The 18980-nt window shown below is 50.8% G+C and overlaps 9 protein-coding genes across 9 annotated transcripts; 5 read left to right on the top strand and 4 right to left on the bottom strand.

Moving 5' to 3' along the window:
* Positions 1-1096: 1096 nt before the first annotated feature.
* PC9H_000349 (uncharacterized protein) lies at positions 1097-2534 on the top strand (the record flags this gene model as incomplete). The annotated part of the gene is made up of 6 exons (XM_036770007.1): positions 1097-1242; positions 1299-1379; positions 1439-1545; positions 1605-2067; positions 2134-2191; positions 2259-2534. The coding sequence occupies 6 exons, from the start codon at positions 1097-1099 to the stop codon at positions 2532-2534; spliced, it is 1131 nt and encodes a 376-aa protein (XP_036635852.1).
* Positions 2535-2830: 296 nt separating this feature from the next.
* PC9H_000348 (uncharacterized protein) lies at positions 2831-3747 on the bottom strand (the record flags this gene model as incomplete). Its single annotated transcript, XM_036770006.1, has 4 exons — positions 2831-2965; positions 3015-3302; positions 3384-3605; positions 3667-3747. 4 exons carry the CDS (start codon positions 3745-3747, stop codon positions 2831-2833), a joined length of 726 nt encoding a protein of 241 aa, XP_036635851.1.
* A 503-nt stretch (positions 3748-4250) lies between these two features.
* Positions 4251-5088, bottom strand: PC9H_000347 (uncharacterized protein; the record flags this gene model as incomplete). Its single annotated transcript, XM_036770005.1, has 5 exons — positions 4251-4585; positions 4635-4723; positions 4783-4835; positions 4886-4958; positions 5006-5088. 5 exons carry the CDS (start codon positions 5086-5088, stop codon positions 4251-4253), a joined length of 633 nt encoding a protein of 210 aa, XP_036635850.1.
* Positions 5089-5221: 133 nt separating this feature from the next.
* BPL1 (biotin holocarboxylase synthetase) lies at positions 5222-7340 on the top strand (the record flags this gene model as incomplete). Its single annotated transcript, XM_036770004.1, has 4 exons — positions 5222-6366; positions 6430-6800; positions 6859-7060; positions 7148-7340. The coding sequence occupies 4 exons, from the start codon at positions 5222-5224 to the stop codon at positions 7338-7340; spliced, it is 1911 nt and encodes a 636-aa protein (XP_036635849.1).
* Positions 7341-7736: 396 nt separating this feature from the next.
* On the top strand, positions 7737-10094 carry PC9H_000345 (uncharacterized protein; the record flags this gene model as incomplete). The annotated part of the gene is made up of 13 exons (XM_036770003.1): positions 7737-7953; positions 8004-8045; positions 8096-8177; positions 8231-8303; positions 8374-8498; positions 8573-8679; positions 8839-8897; positions 8959-9177; positions 9236-9263; positions 9319-9457; positions 9513-9581; positions 9634-9672; positions 9722-10094. 13 exons carry the CDS (start codon positions 7737-7739, stop codon positions 10092-10094), a joined length of 1572 nt encoding a protein of 523 aa, XP_036635848.1.
* A 205-nt stretch (positions 10095-10299) lies between these two features.
* On the bottom strand, positions 10300-12016 carry PC9H_000344 (uncharacterized protein; the record flags this gene model as incomplete). Its single annotated transcript, XM_036770002.1, has 11 exons — positions 10300-10755; positions 10809-10880; positions 10938-10962; positions 11016-11199; positions 11249-11331; positions 11382-11434; positions 11484-11532; positions 11580-11603; positions 11652-11701; positions 11750-11822; positions 11874-12016. 11 exons carry the CDS (start codon positions 12014-12016, stop codon positions 10300-10302), a joined length of 1212 nt encoding a protein of 403 aa, XP_036635847.1.
* Positions 12017-12594: 578 nt separating this feature from the next.
* Positions 12595-13126, top strand: RCF1 (Respiratory supercomplex factor 1, mitochondrial; the record flags this gene model as incomplete). Its single annotated transcript, XM_036770001.1, has 2 exons — positions 12595-12682; positions 12747-13126. 2 exons carry the CDS (start codon positions 12595-12597, stop codon positions 13124-13126), a joined length of 468 nt encoding a protein of 155 aa, XP_036635846.1.
* A 194-nt stretch (positions 13127-13320) lies between these two features.
* PC9H_000342 (uncharacterized protein) lies at positions 13321-13686 on the bottom strand (the record flags this gene model as incomplete). Its single annotated transcript, XM_036770000.1, has 2 exons — positions 13321-13488; positions 13600-13686. 2 exons carry the CDS (start codon positions 13684-13686, stop codon positions 13321-13323), a joined length of 255 nt encoding a protein of 84 aa, XP_036635845.1.
* An 876-nt stretch (positions 13687-14562) lies between these two features.
* PC9H_000341 (uncharacterized protein) lies at positions 14563-15186 on the top strand (the record flags this gene model as incomplete). Its single annotated transcript, XM_036769999.1, has 6 exons — positions 14563-14605; positions 14662-14704; positions 14760-14835; positions 14902-14951; positions 15007-15030; positions 15081-15186. 6 exons carry the CDS (start codon positions 14563-14565, stop codon positions 15184-15186), a joined length of 342 nt encoding a protein of 113 aa, XP_036635844.1.
* Positions 15187-18980: the final 3794 nt, after the last annotated feature.

The following is an 18980-nucleotide window of genomic DNA, read 5'->3' as shown; positions in this document are numbered from 1 at the left end:
TGGTGCTTCATACCTTGTTTTGTTGCATCTTGCTCTGCATAAGGGATGTTGGCAACTATTGTAGGCCATTCCCACACTAATTACTCTCTCTCAAGCTGTTCTATGTGCTGCTTTGCTGGTTGGGCCTCATCGCCCAACCTACGGTTGGCCTCATTCGGCCCCTGGTTAGTTTTGGGTGCCCTCTTTATGCCCTATCAGGGGGTATCAAGGGGGCTCACATGACCACTTACTTGAGCGAAGTCTGGCGCTCACTCCAGCCAATCAGAAGAGAAAGAGCTTTTTTTGGAGCAAATAAAGACAAACATCCAGACAGCCAATAGCGGGCTGAGAAATCCTGGCCGAACCAATGAGATCGCTGTTCCTAGCTCCTTGTTGGACCCTGTCCCAAAGTTTCAGAGCACTTCATACTAACGAGCCTCCATTCCATTACGGTCTCGTAAACTAACTCAAACTCCACGCGACTGCTTCGAAAAGTAAGCACAGCAACAAAGCGCGCCAACTGCTACTTTTGACTGATATTTGAATGTTTCGCCCCCAGGATGCGCCAGTAACCCATGATGATTATATGACAATCGTTTGTCAGTGTGTCATATCTGCAAACGGATCCTCGGAATGCAATAACATGCAATATAGCTCAAGATTCATGCGATCGTGCTTCACCATTACTCTGCCTTTAGCCTCAGCACAGCCACACCGATGCTGGCTTGAGGGCATTTCGCTGTGATTCCACGGTTGGAATCCCCGCATGATATCTCAAAACCCGCCAATAGCACTGCTTTCTCCTTATTGGCTGCAGACAATAATTCTAAACGCGTTCGCAACCGCCTTGAAAAGCTTATTTTTATCCTCTGTTATTGAGACAAGGATGGCGTTTGCACCGCCTCCCCGAGATGGGCAGATGCACACAGAAACATCCAGTGACCCGGGACGACCGACGCTGATTTCATCTCTCCCGAAGTAATGGGCAGGTACGCCCCATTGGAATGCTTTTCTGTATAAAAGCACTATTTCCAGCAGGACCTAGTCTCCATCATTCTACGTCTCATTCTCCTTCAACTTACAGGCTTCCGCTTTAATTATTCTTCCATTCTCTGGAATGCCTTCCTTCCTTGCTCTTGCTCTTGGTGCACTACCAGCTGTGTTCGCAGCGACATTCGACGTTAGCGTCGGCGCTGGTGGTCAGCTAGCTTACGACCCGCCTTTCGTTAACGCGGCCCCTGGTGACGTAGTCAACTTTGTCTTGTTAGTAGTTGAATCTCGTCTAGATTTCCGTACGCTTACACTCTTTCAACCTCTAGTCACCCAAAGAACCACACGGTTACCCAGTCGTCGTTCGATACTCCTTGTGTTGCTTTAGATGGTGGCAAGCGTTCCGGATTGTAAGTGATCAAGTCTTCGTTCTTCGTTATCGACGCGAAAGCTTAATTGTAATCTGTAGCATGCCGGTGGCTGCTGAAACCGATGGGTTGCCGACGTTCCAATTCCAAGTTGTAGACACGACACCCGCCTGGTTTTATTGCGGACAAACAGGGCACTGTGGTCAAGGTTTGTGACCAGCCTTACCAACGCGCCCCTATGAACTCACATATTTGCATTCCCGCTAGGAATGGTGTTTGCTGTCAACCCGCCTGCTGAGCCTAGTCCACGTTCATTCACTGCCTTCCGCGACCTTGCTATTGCTACAAACGGCACCGCAAGCTCTTCAGCAGCAGCCAGCTCTACGGCCTCCAGTTCTGCGGCCACTGACGGATATGTCACCCCTCCTGCTCCACATTTCGAGACCGTCACGGTTACAGTAACTTTGCCCTCTTCGACCTACACCACTGTTTACAACAGCTACGACGGGACACCCCCACCGACGCCAGCTCCCCAACCTCAGGACCATAAGATCACTGTTGGCGCAGATGGCCAGCTCGTCTACTCCCCGGCCAATATCCAAGCTGCCATCGGTGATACCGTCACCTTCGAGTTCCGCCCCAAGAACCACACGGTCACCCAGTCAAATTTCAACAACCCCTGCCAACCCTTGTTCGACACGACCGGAAAAGTTGGCTTCAGCTCTGGCTTGTACGTAACCCCAAAAATCTTTTCTTGTTGATGATCAAGTCACTTACCATTGGCCCCTTGTTGCAGCATGCCCGTCTCACCAGACGCGACTCAATTCCCAACTTTCCAGATCAAGATCAATGATGTACGTCCACCGTCGCCCACACACTTTCATTGCGCGATGAACTTATCAATGATTCAATCCAATTTAGACTGCTCCAATTTGGGGGTACTGTGGACAGACTGGGCACTGTGGCTCCGGGATGGTGTTCGCCATCAACGCCGTCGAGTCAGGTCCCAACAACTTCGTGGCTTTCCAGGGCCTTGCGAAGAGGATCAATGGCACGTCGTCGTCCAGCTCGTCAGCGCCGGCGCCCACTTCTTCAGCGAATCAGAACAACCAAAATTCTGCAGCCGGCGCTCGTGCTAGCTTCGGATACGCAAGCAGTTTGGTCCTGGCGATGGTGGCCTTGGTATCCCTTTGGTAAATTGACAGCCGCGAGAAGATGTTTGTGATTATTGATGAACGTTTCGACACGATTTTTTTTAATTTGACGATGGACTTGATGCTTTTCATGGACACACTATATCTTATTTTTAGACACATTGCTTATGTATCTTATGGTGCTTGACGCGAGCATTTGTTGTTGTGATACAAGAGTTTTTTTATTATGACCGCGAAAACACGATTGCATCTCTTGCAACCAGGGGATAGGGGACAAGTACTGAAACACTGTTTTTTATCTCCTTGGTGGTCCGACGACGGGCCAGATTATTGAGGTAATTACGCGGTAGCGGTAGACCCGGTGTACGCATGGATCGTCTGATCCGCGCAACCAGCGGGGGTCATGTAGCTGTACGGACCAAGGTTAACGTAGAGGTCACGGTTGCCATCGGCATCCGGGCACACGAGCCATGCCTGCAATGAAGTCAGCAACGTTATGGATCAAGTTCTACTTCACACTCACGTTGTTTTGCGGACGTGTTATCGACGGGTTGCTCCATTCGAGCGTATCGCCACTAAACACGAAAGCTCCGGACGTCGCTGGGGTCGCAGACCAGCTCACTTTGAGCTTCATGACCGTAGAATCGGCCCGCGGCTCGACCACAGCGTAGAGCGGCGTCCCGTTCGCATTTTGCACTAATTGTCCGTTGGTTACCTGGAACTGGGCGGCTTCGGACGGCTCGCCAAGGACTGCCTCTGAGGCCGTCCAAGCTATCTCTGATCGGAGATATTTATGGAAGTTGGGGTCCACCTGAAATTCAAGTTATCAAGATCGTGAATTAGACTTTTAGGGTATCTGTGCTCGGCACAGAGTGTACAGGGTAATACTTACGACTGCGCGAATGAATGAGTAGCCGGGCGCGAGGGTCGTTGACCCGCCGACCGCGGTGGAGGTTGACGAAGGAGGTGTGGGCGGGACGGACGAGCCCGGAGCCGCGGTGGTGGATGCTGGCGGTGCGGTTCCCTGCAAGCATTGCGAGTAGTAGTCGTTCAACTTCGTGCAAACCAATCCTGAATCGCAAACGGTCTCTCCCCCGAACCCAATACCCCCGCACTGAATTCAGTACAGTGTCAGTGACAACGCCCGGTAGGCTTGGGACTTGTATGTAACTCACCTGACCCCACACAGGCACGACGGCGGATACCCCGGACGCCAGAGCAAGACCGGCGGCGATGAGTGTAGATGTTCTTAGCATTTCTGAGGACGATTCTGTGAGCCAAGAATCTCTTATGTTGCGTCAGTTATATAGCGGTCGGGACTGATATGCACGCTTGCTCGGTGGTGGACGTTCCATGATTGCGCCGTCTAGAAAGGGCTATATCTCGGAGACAATGGAGGAAGCGGAGGCGTCATGCACAAGAGAAGACACGCGACGGCGCAATGTCGGTGGAAGAACTGGAGGAGACTCAGTGGCCACCACCTGTATGTCAATTCTTCGCCAGTCGCCAAGGGATTCTCCGAACCTTCACCAAAGCAGGTGGCTAAGTTGGGGTGCATTATCACCGATAATTTAGCAAGAATGAGTAGGACCGAGCAGCGGTGTTACAGTCACGAGCCCGTTGCTGCTGGCATCGAACGGGTGAATCGATTATCATTCAGTGGGTTCACTATAAAAGCATCAATACGCGTAACTAACATAAGGTCCGAGAGGATGAAGTACGGGTCTAAGAATAGCACGAAAGCGAGGTCACTTCAGTATTAATATTCCTCCTTGATGGGATCCTGTGTTGGGTTTAGTTCGTCCTTGGGGGTGAGGGCCTCGTTCGTCGATTCTGCCGATGAAATGTGTCCTCCTTGCACGTCTTGGGGTTCGTCGTCGTCATATGCGTAGTCGTCGTCTTCTAACGGGTCTTGGGCAGGCTCCGCAACGTAATACCGGCTCTTTGCTTCAAGGATCCATTCGTTCAACCCCGCACGTCCTTCATTCCTAACGAGGACGGCCAAACGGAAGAAGAGGTAGGTAGATATCGTAGCTCCAGTAAGGAATGCCGACATGAAGAGTACAGCACCCAGAACGCAGAGAAGCACAGACACTAATCGAAACGGTGAATAACTTGGTTAGGAATGTAATTCCCCACTTACCAAAGATAAGTTCTAGCAACACGAATGCACCTAGTGCAACCGAGAGCGCGATAATGATGAACGAGACAGCTGCAAAGATAGAGAAGCCACTGTTGCGCCCCAGCTTAGCAGACGAGTACAACGCGTGCCTCCAAGCCAGGACACGCACATGAATGTCACAACCGGCACGATGCTGAGGCAGAATAGTATCACCAAAAAGACCTGGAGAACGCCATGAGCCCAGCGCATATAGTATATGGTCAAGAACTCACCGAAAGTATCGGGTGTTGGTCGTGGTACACGCCCCCCAGCTTCATCGCTGGCCTAGCATACTGGTGCTCAAATCTGCATGCGCTTCAGCACATTCCTCACCATTCATGGTGCCGACCTACACATCAGCGTATTCCCGCACTGCGGTCGCGCTTCGGTCAAAATATGAGCTGAGGTCGTCGGAATGCGACCTTTCGGGAGCCATGGCTGAAGGGGACGAGGAGGGAGGAAGCAACCAGCTTGATCGCTGCAGTTGACGGCGTCGAAAGTGACAAGTCGACAATGGAGCGTGGGAATAAGATAAAGCGACATCCTTGATCTTATCAGCGTCCACAGCGATGAACGTACTGGTTTACTCCGGACCAGAGGTCGTCCAAGCGTCCTTGAGCGGTGCCCTCGCCGCTCTGAGAACGATTCTGCAGCCAAATTACTCAGTTCAGTCTATTTCGCTGCAAACATTTCTGTCTCAGCCCTGGTACACGTCGTGCGCCCTTCTTGTGCTGCCTGAATGCCGCAGGCCGTTCCAATCGAAATCAACCTCGGCAATCCAGGCGTTTGTCGAGAATGGGGGCGCGTTTCTTGGACTATCTACTGGGGCAAAGTTCTCTACGAGCCCCTTAGACTCAGATATCACGAACATGACCGCTGGGAGCGGCTCGACCGATCCATTATTACGATTCAGGCAAATGATGAAGGGAGGGTACCTCTACCCGACATACTCCAGAGAAAGCTCGGATCTGGCACGCAGCTCGGTCACCGTCCTTGCACAGGACGGCGCGCAGGCTCGGCTTGTCCAGACGTCCAGGAAAGAATTCGTCGCGGTAGATCAGATGGAAGGGGGAAAGGCACTAGCTACATATGCCGGGGAGGAGGCTGCTGCTAGCTTCATTCACGAACTAGGAAAAGGGAAAGTTGTCCTTTGGGGACCAGGGCTTGAATACCCTCTTTCATCGCTCGCACCTACTGTGGATGTTTCTGCTGAAGAACATCGTCGTGGCGAACTCTTACGGGCTACTCTCTCGAGCCTATCCCTACAAGTTCCGTCAGCGGAACTACCCCGTATATCTCGACCCCTCCCCCAATTCTTGATGGGGCCTCCGTCCAAGCCTGGGATTGTGCTGAAGATCCTACGCCCATTGGCTCTGGGATACCCAGGTTCAGAGCCCAGCGTCTTGAAAGACACCAACGACACTTTCTTTTTCCACCCTATCGAAGACAGCAATCAGGTTTTCCAACAAGCAGTGGCTGAATTGGAACACGTAGAAGATCCGGCCAACTGGCAGCCTAAGCACATCATTGTTTGTCCTGATGGGGTGCTACCTCCTTCCGAACTCACCCCTCTGTTCGATTGTGCGGCATTCTTCAACGCACTTAGTGCCGCGCAAGACAAAGATGGGCTCCCTGCCCAAGGAGAGCCTTGGAGGATGGGTGAAGCCTTCGCTTACAGCAAGGCGGTCACCAGTACTCAAACCATGCTTGACAAGTCGGTAGCGAGCCGCATTCTAGAAATAAGCTACGAGTCCTGATGTAGCATTTGTGCACCTAGGAACCCTCATTTCCTGACGTCCTTACCGGCGCCCTTCGTGTCAATGGCGTCTTATCAACTTGCTGGCCGTGGTCGTGGGGCAAACGTGTGGCTTTCGCCCTCAGGCTGCTTGCAATTTTCGGTGCTTATTCGAGTATCACTCGCAACTTTCCCTGCCAGTAAACTTGTTTTCGTTCAATACCTCTTTGCGCTCGCCGTGGCGGAGGCTTGCCGCGAGGAAAGTGTTTTGGGATCTGTGGGGAATAGTGTACGACTCAAGTGGCCTAACGACCTGTATGCGGTGCTCGGCGATTCACAAGAATCAAGGCGAAAAATTGGTGGTATCCTCGTGAACACCAGCTTCACCGATGGTAATGTCGATATCGTTATTGGTGAGACCAAGTCATATCTAGACACTTTCGCACTTATCAAATGCACCACTTCCTATAGGCTGTGGCGTGAACGTGCTAAATGAACCCCCAATAACGTCTCTGCATCAGCTGCTCGGGCCGGGATCTCACAATGGGCTGACCATGGAAAACACGCTCGCAGCCATACTCAGTAAATTCGACAAGATGTGGGGCGAGTTCGTCGCAAAAAATGGTTCCTTCGAACCTTTCATGGACCTCTACTTATCGAGGTGGCTTCACTCGTAAGCCTTTCTCCTCCTTTTACTCTTTCTAACTTATTAAATCATAAATATCGCCTTATCCATTCACCCGATATTCAATACATGTAGAGATCAACTCGTGACGATCACCACAAGCGTTCCTCATCAACGCGCGCGAATTGTTGGTATTACGCCCGATCACGGACTGCTTCGCACCATGCCAGAGTCGGATGGGTACTCTGCGCGTGGAGGATACATCGATCTTCAACCAGACGGTAACAGCTTCGACCTTATGTCTGGAATGATCAAGACTAAAACATGAAGACCGAATGGCGCATGTTGCAAGTCCTAAGATATAAAAGGTTGTATCACTACTAGAATCTAGGGGGCCCGGCCTCTCAAATACATCGTCGGCCATTTGTTGACCATGTCATAACATGATCAGACCCGGCTTCATTTCCACACTTTCATTCACTGGCAGTCTCTCACTTGGTTTCTCAAGATCTCACATGCAATGCATTGCTCGCTAAGCATTCGTGTAGAAGCATCCCCATTCCGGCCTTGGGCCGGTCATGTGGTAAACGAGCGTTACGAGCAAGCTTCGCGTCACGTAAGAATGGGTCAGGCTCCTCACACAGATGAAGAACTATTTAGCATCGACGAGCGGTCCCAGGGACGCTATCGCAGGACTCACTGCACCTTGCTCTCTGCGACCAAGATGCTCACTCATATCATCAAAACCCTGGCTTCTTTCGTGTTTAGTAGAGGTGTCTTGGCTCTGTGCTTCACCGCGGCTTCTTTGCATGTTGTTCGATGGTATCAGCTAAGAAAGAAGATGCCTCCGGGACCGCTTGGGCTTCCCTTCATTGGTAACAGCCATCAGGTACCTGCAGTCAAGCCGTGGCGCAAGTTCCAAGCCTGGAATGAACATTATGGTTAGTGAGATCTGTTGCTTTGGTACAATGTTCATGACTGTCGATGATAGGCCCGGTTGTTTCATTATTCCTTGGCTCGACACCAGTCGTCGGTAATTATCAGTAATGCCCCGCCTTTTCCTGCTGCTGATGGACTTGCCAGTCCTCGGGACCCCGCAGGCTGCATGGGACCTCCTCGACAAACGATCCGACATATATTCCAGCCGTCCAAGGTTCATAATGGGGTAAACATATATTATTTCGCTTTTTCTATCTCGCTCATCTTCTATCACAACAGGGGTGAAATCCTCTCCGATAACAAGCGAGGTCTCATGCTTCCATACGGTGAGGAGTGGAGGAAATGGAGAAAGGTAAGTGCCACTACTCAAGCAGGGACGTACTCCAATTAACCGTGTATATTCATCTGTATCACTGTTGTAGATTCTTCATTCTGGATTCCATGCACGCAAGTCAGACGAGTATCAGCCTATTCAGTCGTTGGAGTCGAAGATTATGATGCACCAAATACTCACTGAACCCAAGGGTTACGAACGGCATATACAAAGGTCGGTTCACTCTGACTCACATCCGTTACGACCGAGGCTTAAGTTATGTGATTTATCGCTTTGACCGGGAACAGATATGCGGCGAGCGTTGTGACATCCGTCACCTATGGCAAACGCATAGATTCCGTCGACGAGTGGGTCGTCAGGGAAAATATGAGGGCCATGGACTGTGCGTTGCATCGTAGATCTTCCCATATAATCACAGTTCTCATTCCCAGCATACGGTCTTTAGATCTCACGAGGTACGTTTCTCCCCAATATATGGATGCTCACTTTTGACATAGTATCCTAGCGTCAAGTAAAGCCATACAAACCATTCAGTGGTGAAACTAATTCATAGTTTACAGCATTCCCGGCAAATACATTGTCGAGTCTATGCCCTGGCTTCTGAATCTTCCTGTGGGTGCTATGCTCCTCACTCAAATGCACTCTACTGAGCGAACTAACGTGTACTCCTCAGCTGTGTCTCCAGTGGTTTCGTAAAGCCCCTGAGGCACAAAGACAACGCGACGTGAAGTTCCTTATGCACCTATACGATGAAGTCAAAACTCGAATGGACGAAGGTACCATTGCAGATTGCTTGACCTCTCAAACAATCTCCATTTCTGAGAAGAACGGGTGGGATGTATTGGATGTCGCGTACGCCGTGTCAAGTCCCTTTGGCGCTGGCATAGAGACGGTCTGTCCCCTGTCGTCCCCTAGGATGACCCTAAGTTGTTACTGAGAGAAAGTTGTAGACTGCTGGGACGCTCAGTGTATTTTTCTGTACGCATGTCGTTTTATTCCACTGATATGATGTGTACTGATGAGGTTACCTCAGTGGCAATGCTTCATTATCCCGAAACCATGAAAAAGGCCCAACAGGAGATAGATTCCGTCATCGGACCTGAAAGGATGCCTGAATTCGAGCACAAAGACAGCCTCCCGTATGTGAATGCCCTTATCAATGAGACGCTGAGGTAAGTATTTCCTTGAAATAATCTGAAGATACGCCGTGAGACATGACTGAGATAGATGGCGTCCCGTAGCCGCCCTTGGAGGCAGTCCTCACGCCGTGACAAGCGACGATGAGTACCGTGGAATGTCTGTAATGTTCCTCCGATGTATTGATAACACTCTAACACGAAGGACCTAGGTACATCCCTAAAGGTTCTACAGTCTTCGCAAATCTCGCGTAAGAGTCCCCTGTAAGCTCCCCTTCTCTGACCTAACGTACCCCACAGCGGGATCATGCACGATCCAGGAACATTCCCTGATCCGGACAACTTCCGCCCCGAGCGATTCCTCGAAACAAATGATCCTCGTTTGAAGGATTTCACTGTCCCCTTCGGCTTCGGACGCAGGATATGCCCCGGTATGCATCTCGCGAGGAATTCGGTATTTATGAACATTACCCGAATCTTGTGGGCATTCAACATCCTCCCGAAGAAAGATAGTCAGAACAGGGAGATTCTTCCGGACCGATGGGACTTCTCGAATGGGTTCAACTCGAGGCCCATCAGCTTCGAGTGTCGTATCGAGCCGAGGAGCGACAAAGTTGTAAAGTGTATAGAGAGGGAGGCTGAGATGGCCAGGAGCAGCTTCTATAGTCAATAAGACTCGGTAGTGTCAGAAAACCATCAATATTATCCTTCGAGGTCGAAGCTGTTGCAAGGGGGACTACATCGAAAGCAGAGGAGAAATTACATAGGCGACGGACGGCCGGAGAAAGGACCGTGATTTACAAAAAATAAAGATTGTCTTTGCAGATTCTTTATACGCCACCTACAACGCAGCACATACGCATGCATATATTGGGCGATTAGACCTTCAGAAGACTGATACCAATCGTACCTGCGAAGTTCCTTCGCTCCGTTGCTACGAGTTGGGCATCAAGGTCATAACGGTCGCCCATGGCACTGGTCTCACTGTCGGAGTCGAGGCGGGTAGACGGGTTCTGTGACGCTCGATTTGGGATATACGTCGAAGATGGGGAGTTTAAGGATGGAAGGGTAATAGAAGATTGCCTGGTGGAGTCCCTGGCTTGCACGGTGCTCCCATGTGAAGAGGAAGGGCTGCTCAACCTACGAAAGTCCGGGGAGTCGAGGGCTTCACGCGTGGGGCTTCCGAGATGCGACAGCCACCGTTTAAGAAGACTGAACCTCGTTTGTTTATAAGCAGAACATTGTGTCGCTGTCGAGCGTTGCTCTGTTGTTTCTGGTCGTACAAATGCACGATGTGATTCTGCCCAAAGACGGATCACGCGGCCGGAAGCGATCTTTGATAAGGTGAGGTGCTGAACTCTTAGTTGAGGTGGAAAGGTTGACGGACAGATATGACGACGGTAGATGGCACAACGGCGATTATAGCCATGACTCGGTTTAGATTCAACCGGATAAATACCTGAGTATGATTGATTAGTACTGCGAGCAGCGGTAAATGACGATGCAAATGGCATACAGTGTTCACAAGAGACGCAAGAAAGCTGTGAACCGAGAAATCAGCATATAGGTAGGGGATCGAAGGGAATCAGAGTACGCCGCGCCGAACCAGCATAATTCACTCAGCGATATTCTATTGCAGAGGGGCACCTTCTTGCAAGGAAAGAAATACACCCAACCCGCGGATGCGAACAAAATGAGAAAGTATGGAGTGTTGAAAGTGTACCCAAGAGTCGGCGTCAAATTACCAGTATTAGTGATTACGCAACCCACGATGGGGGCTGATGATGGCGTTAGGCATTGCCATGCGGCTGATAGTAGTAGCCATACCCTCGAGGAATAACGACGCTTGAACGAGTAGACAGACACAAAAGAACACGGTAACAGGGACCATCCGGCCCCATACCGCGAGTCTGTGAAGGCCGGGTGGAGCTAAGCACCGTGGATAAGACTGAGTACGTACATCCGTAGGGTAAGCCCAGTACTCGCCAGTTCAATGGCTATGCTAGTACATAGCTGGAGTTGGGATAAGCTGAAATGAACTCGTTTCGTTAGGGGAGTTCACTTGCAATTGTAGAGAGGTGTAAGGATCGGCAGTTAGGCTCCCTACAGTCCTGAGATGAGTTTTGTGCAGTTACGTAGCCCTTTCGAGATTGCGTACGTTGTAACGGTGTCGTCTACAATGCTGGGGGAGGGTGTAAGAGCTTGGTGTTGAGGGAAGAGGTCCACTCACAGACCGATCAAACCCGCGAGAAGAAAGTAACGGTTCAAAAAACCCAGAATCTAGTAGTCGCATCTGAGCCCAGAGCAAGAACAATCGGCAAGAGTTACCATCTGAGGTCGTTCCCGCTTCATATGCCTCGCATATCTCCAATCCATGCTGAGGAAGATGACACATTCCCATCTATGTTGAGGTGAGTTATTCGTTGACCCAGTTGCGACTATAAAGACCTACATGAAGATACCAATGAACACATGCACTAGCCTGCTGAGTGATGCTGATGTTCCACGATCAATACTTCGGCGAGTTTCGGTGACGAATAGGGATAATCTACCTTCATTCCTGCTGATCTTTGAGTCACTTTGCCAGTCGGTCATCTCCGTGACGACTCCAGGAGGGCGAAAGAGCTTGGGCTTTTATAGAGGCCCACAGCACCAGTCCATTGGCAAGACCACGGTTGTTGATATCCTGATATATCAACGGTGGCCAAAGTTCAAATGATATTCGTCGAATTCGATATAGTCTCTAAGGCAGTAGAGGGCTGAAACATAGAGATATCATATTAGTTAGATATCGGGCTTGACCTCATCAGTGATTTGTGGGCTCACCGACTGCAATTGCCACTACATCGACAGTGATGGTAGCAAAAATCAAATCATCAGTGCAGATGACTGGCCAGTTGAGGCACTACCGTACTTCAGTTCTGCCACCACGCGAAACTGTATCAGGAGTACTGCACTGCAGTCCATCTGTAGAGTACAACGACTGAAATTCATTCGGCGGTCGTCGCGATCCGATTTGGAATCGCGACGCGAACTTCATGGGCCTGGGTCGTTTTCTCACGACAAGAAAGCAAGACCCCTGTTCCATTTCCGGGCACCGACGCACCCCGGCTTCAGCGCTCCAGCACCGTAGCCTGAAGTACTGAAGACACGGCGTGCACGTAGAATCGAAGATGGATGCCCCTCCGAGATCGTTTATCCAAGAAACATACCGGGAGAAAGCCCTGCGGAAATTCAATGAGAATCCTTGGGTGCCGCTAGGTGTGTGGTCGTCCCTATGCACCATATTGAATACTGAAAGATAGGAAATGTTTTGCGCTCGTAGGTGTCGTGGCTACGTGTGGTGCCCTCATAACCGCAATGGTGAAGATGCGTCAGGGCGACTCACGGTCATTCAACCGATGGCTTCGCGTGCGTGTGATCGCGCAGGGCCTCACTGTCGCTGCCATGGTCGGGGGGACATACACACTGGGCTCAAAGAACAGGCAGAGCGTGAAGGAAATTGAGGAACAAGAGAGATTGAAGCGGGCTGAAGAGAAGAGAGAAGAAGACAGAAAAGCATTCGAGGAGAGATTAAAGGAAGCTGAGGAGGCCTACGAGGTTGAGAAGGCATTCGAGGAAAAGAGGCACGGCGCGCAGGGCTCAGAACAGTCACGGTCATGGTCAAGCTGGTTCGGTGGTGGATCAAAAGGAGGCTCAAGCTGATTTCTGGCTCCCGTGTATTTATTGATTACCTCCACGCTCCCCCCTCATCATTATTTCCATACCATAGAACGGAACGTCTGTAATATATAATCGCAAAATACAGCCGAGGCAATGTCGGCCGCCTCGACGAGTCCACAAAGCGATGCCCTAGCTGAGCAGCTCTCTTCTCCTCGATTCCTCCTGTTCTTCAGCTTCTACGAGTCCGACCGCTCTCTGGCCACCGCCGGGTCCTCGGACTGCCGTTCAATCGCCAGTTTCCATCCTCCATACACCTGATTTACTAGCGCACTTCGCTTCAGGACCGCAAGATCGTCAACAGCCTCCTTGTACAAGGCCTGTATTTTCGACGGGTCTGATTCATTCTGTCGGCCAGGACGACGAGGGGATCGCAGCGAACAAAATGAGAATCATAGAACAAAATGGATGGGTGCAACGGTCAGAACTTCATTCCCCCTAGAAGCGACATAGCTTACCTGTATGGATCTGAAGGTGTCTTTCGTCTTCCGTACGAAATAGTTCCGGAAGTTGTATGAGCTGAAGGAATTTGATGTTTTAAGCATCACTGAGTATAGATTCAGGATGGATCTGCGGCTCGGTGGTACTATTGTCGACATTTTGGCAGTGAATGGAGTTTACCAGAGGTGCGCGCAACTTGAGCGGCACGGAACGACTCAGGCTGATAATTGTCAGCACGATCACGTGCAATACCAGGGGCTTTACTTCCTCCACTACTCTCGACACGGCGAATTCCATTTCGCTCCTACACCATTTATTTGCATGGGCTTCGTTTGGGTATGATTGAACCCCATCATGGAAGATGACAGCTCTAGGTGGTGCCCATAGCTGAATATACACTAAGCTTCGAGAACTGCAGGAAACCTCCCCCTCTTGCGTACTAGACATTCCGTGATGTCTTCCATCGGAGTGCCACTTTCCGGACGTCCCGAAAACCACACCCATAAGACACCGGGTTTCCAGAGACTCAGCTCAGTCATTGGGACATCAGTGCCATCTTCCATCATTCTTCCCTCTTTGCTCGTCCCGTCTCCGATCTATGACCCACACCTCTTCCAGGGTCCATTATTGTAACTCAGATCCAGCGGTAGTGACTCCAATGCCCAAGGCGACTGCTATGCTCCTGATCCCCGGCGTATGTGTCGCTCAGACTTGAGCTTTATCGATGCTCTGCGCGTCGTCCCGAAACAGTGTTAGCTTTCCGATTGTGACAGAAGGAAGCTTGATACACAAGTCTGATGAAATCAGGTCTGATTTTGATTAATCCATTTCAGTTCTCCAGACTCACAGCCAACATAAAAGCCGAGTAGATCAACTTCGATTACTGTTGATGTACCGCCGCCACCCTTGGGAGCTAGGGTATATAAACCCACTCCTGTGAAGCCCCCAACACTTGCGTTCTTGTACGAGCCATTACAACTATGACCAACTGGAACAGCCCCGACGTAATAGCCAGCAACGGAGGTATGTATCCCAAAATCCCATGAACTTGCTAAAGCAATGATCTTGACGGACACTAGTTTCATTCAGTAGGCTTGTGCATGCGTTTGTTGGACTCTACATGTAGGCCCGGTCACAGATGCAGAACCGAATGGCTCACCCACGCCGGCACGCACAGCTGGGAATGGTTTCTTTTCCTCGATGTGGACTGGATGTATGTCAAGATTATCAAACGCTACCCGCTATCTCCGATGGTGAGTTTCTCTGCCTCCGAGACCTGTTATGCGCCCGTACTTCTGTATACACTCATGCTCGGCTAGATGTTCTACTTCATGAACCGTTATTGCCTCCTTGCTGCGTTGATCAGTGTGTAAGTAGCCATCTACTTGCTTCAAGCACCAAATCCTAACACTGCCGTACCACAGGGTGATAGCACTCAACGTTGAAAGGTAAGACACTGGGAAGCATAATCAATATAGACCTCATGCCAATGATGCAGCGAGATCAACTGCCAGCCCTTATATGCCTTCATGAACGCAAGTCAATATTACAGATTAAATGCAAACCTTTCGGCTTACGAGGACTTCAGCTACTTGGTAACATAGCTCTGGAGCTGGCCAGTATCACCGCTCTTTGATCCTAACACTCATCTACCTCGCTTTTTCCCACGGTTTGACTGGGCACAAAACGACGAAGGAGAGTGCAGAGTAGGCTAGCATGGCTACTAGTAGACAGCCTAAAGAAAAACTGGCGACACAGCGCGAGACGTATAAACCCACCGGCGTACCAAACCTCACCCACAACAGGAACCACGAGAAATCAGAACGCGGACGCAACTTGAAACGCGACGCAGACCAAGCTAACTTGCCAGACGCTAATAGACTCAGAAACACCCCAAGCTCACCTAAGAAATTGTTAGGACAGGTTTTCGAGACCGTAACTGACGCACTCCGCCCGGGCAGGAGCCCTGAGCATAAGTCACGCCGAACACACCCAACACACTCCGAGAGCCCAACCCCGATGTATCGGCACCAGCACACCGAACCAAGCACACCTAGACAGTCCCACTACGGACACAGCAATGTCCATGATGATAGACAAATAACATCCGATACTCGCATGATGGACGACGCGACAACTGAGTATGCGCCCAGTTCGCAGTACTTCAACGGCGATAACGAGTCATCCGTCAACCAGAACGACAACTACCTTGACTCGCTACAGACGCTAAGCATTATTGAACGTAACATAGACGAAGTTCTGAACCTACTGAATGACCTTCATAGCCGAGGCGACCTTCATCTGGCACAGCAACGATCGCAACTCATGCACAACCTTCGCGAAATCGCATCGAAGTTCCGTATCGAGGCAAATCCCGACACATGCGTCAAACTCGACTCGATTCAAGCCGCAATCAGCACACTAGCGCTCACCTTATCTCAAGTAGAACGAAATTCTGACACCATCAAAACCGATATCTCGTCGATCAAGACCTCCTCATCCGATACGTCGAAAGACATCAAGACAATCAAATCGGAAATCATCAAGACAACCGACAGCATCAAGAACATGGAACGGACAACCGTAACTTTGGCCGCTCACGCCACAGCCGCTGCCCCTTCCCAGCTTCCATACGAAGACCCGAAACCCCCAACACAACAGAAGACTATTCCGCGAAACGTTGTAGCGAACGGGCCACTGATCAAGCCAAAGCTCACGAAGGTCGAGAAGGTCTCAACGCCAGCTTCAGCACACCACCCCACGCGACTGATCATTCAATTCCTACCGGAGGGCCAACTTGAAGGAAACCGCCGCGAACCCCAGGAAATCGTGAACACCATTAACGATAAGCTCGCTGACAGAATCGCATGCGGAGGACCGGCCGTAGCAACAGCTAAGTACAACAAACAAGGGAACTTGGTACTAACTACACGAGTAGACCAATCAGCCGCCGACCTCTTAGGATCCGTGAAGGATTTCATCGATGCGGTCGCCCTTGGACAAGAGACAATTGCCCGTGTGGACAGAAAATGGTACAAGATACAGTTCGACCATGTACGGACCCACCACGCAAACGGAAGACTTATTTCGGCCGACGAAGTTGACGCTGAACTCGCTAAGTGGAACCCCGATTATAAAGAAGCTAAACCGTTCTTCACACAGGACCTGAAATGGATGCGCACAGATGAAGAACGCAACACCACACACAAATCATCACTCGTCCTAGCCACCGATCGTCTGGACATTGGAACCAACCTACTCGAGAACGTGCGAGTTTTCGCCCTATTCGGAGAATACTGCAAGGTCCGAGCGTTCCAAGACCGCCCACCAGTCGTCCAGTGCAAGAACTGCTGGGGCTGGGATCACCGCGCCGAAAAATGCAAGTCCCAACCGGTATGCCGTGTTTGTAGCGAGGACCACCCCGAAACCGAACACAAGACCGAATGCACCAAATGCGACGAAACACGCCGAGCAGCGCAAGAAAATGGCGATGACATGGACATGGACGTTGAAGGCCAGTGCCCTCACATCCTCAAGTGCACTAACTGTTCTGCTGCAGGAGTGAAAGACAACAACCACCCCGCTGATGCGAGACGCTGCCCAATACGACTAGCTCGATACGGCACGGCCCGAGAGAACGAACGAAAAGCAGCAGCCAACGGAAACCCTTGGACGGTTGTCACCAGCAAAAAGAAGAAGTCGTCAACCTCTAAAGCTAACCCCAAGCCTCCCGCGTCCCAAACTACCAAATTAACCACGCAAAACAAGTTCGATGCTATCGCCCCCGAAGACGACAACACCCATACGACAAGCCCCGCCACCTCAACCCAACGCGCGAATCAATGAATGCTGACCCAGAGAACACATCGTTATCGCAGCCGATCCGAGTCGCCCAAGTCAACGCACAACGCAAGAAAGAAGTGGTTGAACAGCTATTGAACGAACACATTAACAAGTTTGATGTTATCATTATTCAGGAACCTCCATGGGCTTTTATAGGACACGATGAGTCGGGACGAGAAATCAAAGGACCCGTCGGCCACGCATCATGGACCCCGATAATACCGAACAACACCTCAAACAACAACCGCCCACGCACCATGACCTATGCGAAACGTAACGTCACCTTCAGCACCACCTCCCGATCCGACATATTTGATGGTCTAGACGCCCAAGTTCTAGAACTCAAACAAGAAGGAAATCCGAACACATTACTGATTAATGTTTACAACGATAGCAGCCAAGGTGCAAATAGCGTACTCCACCAACTCCGCCACGCTTCCATGCCGAACGAACAACCCGTGATTATCGCAGGAGACTTCAACCTTGACCACGCCCTCTGGTCGCGCGAACCATTCACGTACCAAGAAGACACCGAAGCCATTGTTGACTGGCTATCACAGCAGGGGTTCGGACTTCTCAACGAGAAAGGGTGTATCACTCACCCAGCACGCCACCGCGGAGAGCGCGACTCTGTCCTGGACCTCACCTGGCAAAATGGGCGCGCAATCGCTGAAGCTTGCGTCCACGAATTCGAAATCAATGCTGCCATATCTGGCGACTCAGACCACTTCGGACTAACATATACTATTGATTACAGCCGCCACGAGATCACCAACCCGTTTGGTATCCAATTTTCCCTCAAGGATGTAAAGCCAGCCGAATGGGTCAAGGCACTTGAGAGCCATCTCTTGAGCGCAGAGGATAAGCTTCATCCGTTGCTCGAAGAACATGAGCTAACCCCACCCCAACTAGATTCTTGTGAACAGGCGCTCACGCAAGCTATTCAGCGCGCAACCGAGGATACCGGAAAGTGGCGAAGACCAAGTGCAAAGGCAAAACCCTGGTGGGATCAAGAACTGACATCAGCGGTCAAACGGATAGCCGAAACAAGGGCCGAACTTCAAGACCTCTCGTCGACCATCCACGACTTCAACGGTCCCATTAACGCTCGAATTAAGAAGGCCCGAAACTACTTCAAACGCCTAGTGAAGTATAAAAAGAAGCAATGGATCGACGAGAAGCTCAAACAAGCAACAACGGACGACATTTGGGACTTTCAAAACTGGTCAAAAGGCGTCCGCAACTACCCCATGCCACCCATATCACGCGGGGAAGGCCGCCCGAAAGCTACCGAGCATGAAGACAAATGCGATGCAATAAGAGATGAGCTATATCAACCACCTCCTCCCCTTACCACTGATTTCCAGCCGAACCTCACTGACCGCCTGCCCGATGACAGTGAATTCCACGACATCACTCAGGAGGAAATCAGAGAAGCACTCTCCAGCGCGAGCCCCACCTCTGCACCAGGACATTCACAGATCCAGTACAAGGTCCTGAAATGGGCTTGGTCATCTCGGCTAGCGAAATCGTATATGACATCGCTGATTCAGCG

This window comes from Pleurotus ostreatus (assembly GCF_014466165.1).
Source record: "Pleurotus ostreatus strain PC9 chromosome Unknown scaffold_1, whole genome shotgun sequence".
Lineage (NCBI taxonomy): Eukaryota > Fungi > Basidiomycota > Agaricomycetes > Agaricales > Pleurotaceae > Pleurotus > Pleurotus ostreatus.
Note: the sequence above shows the minus strand (reverse complement) of the source record. Positions and strands in the feature narration are given on the sequence as shown.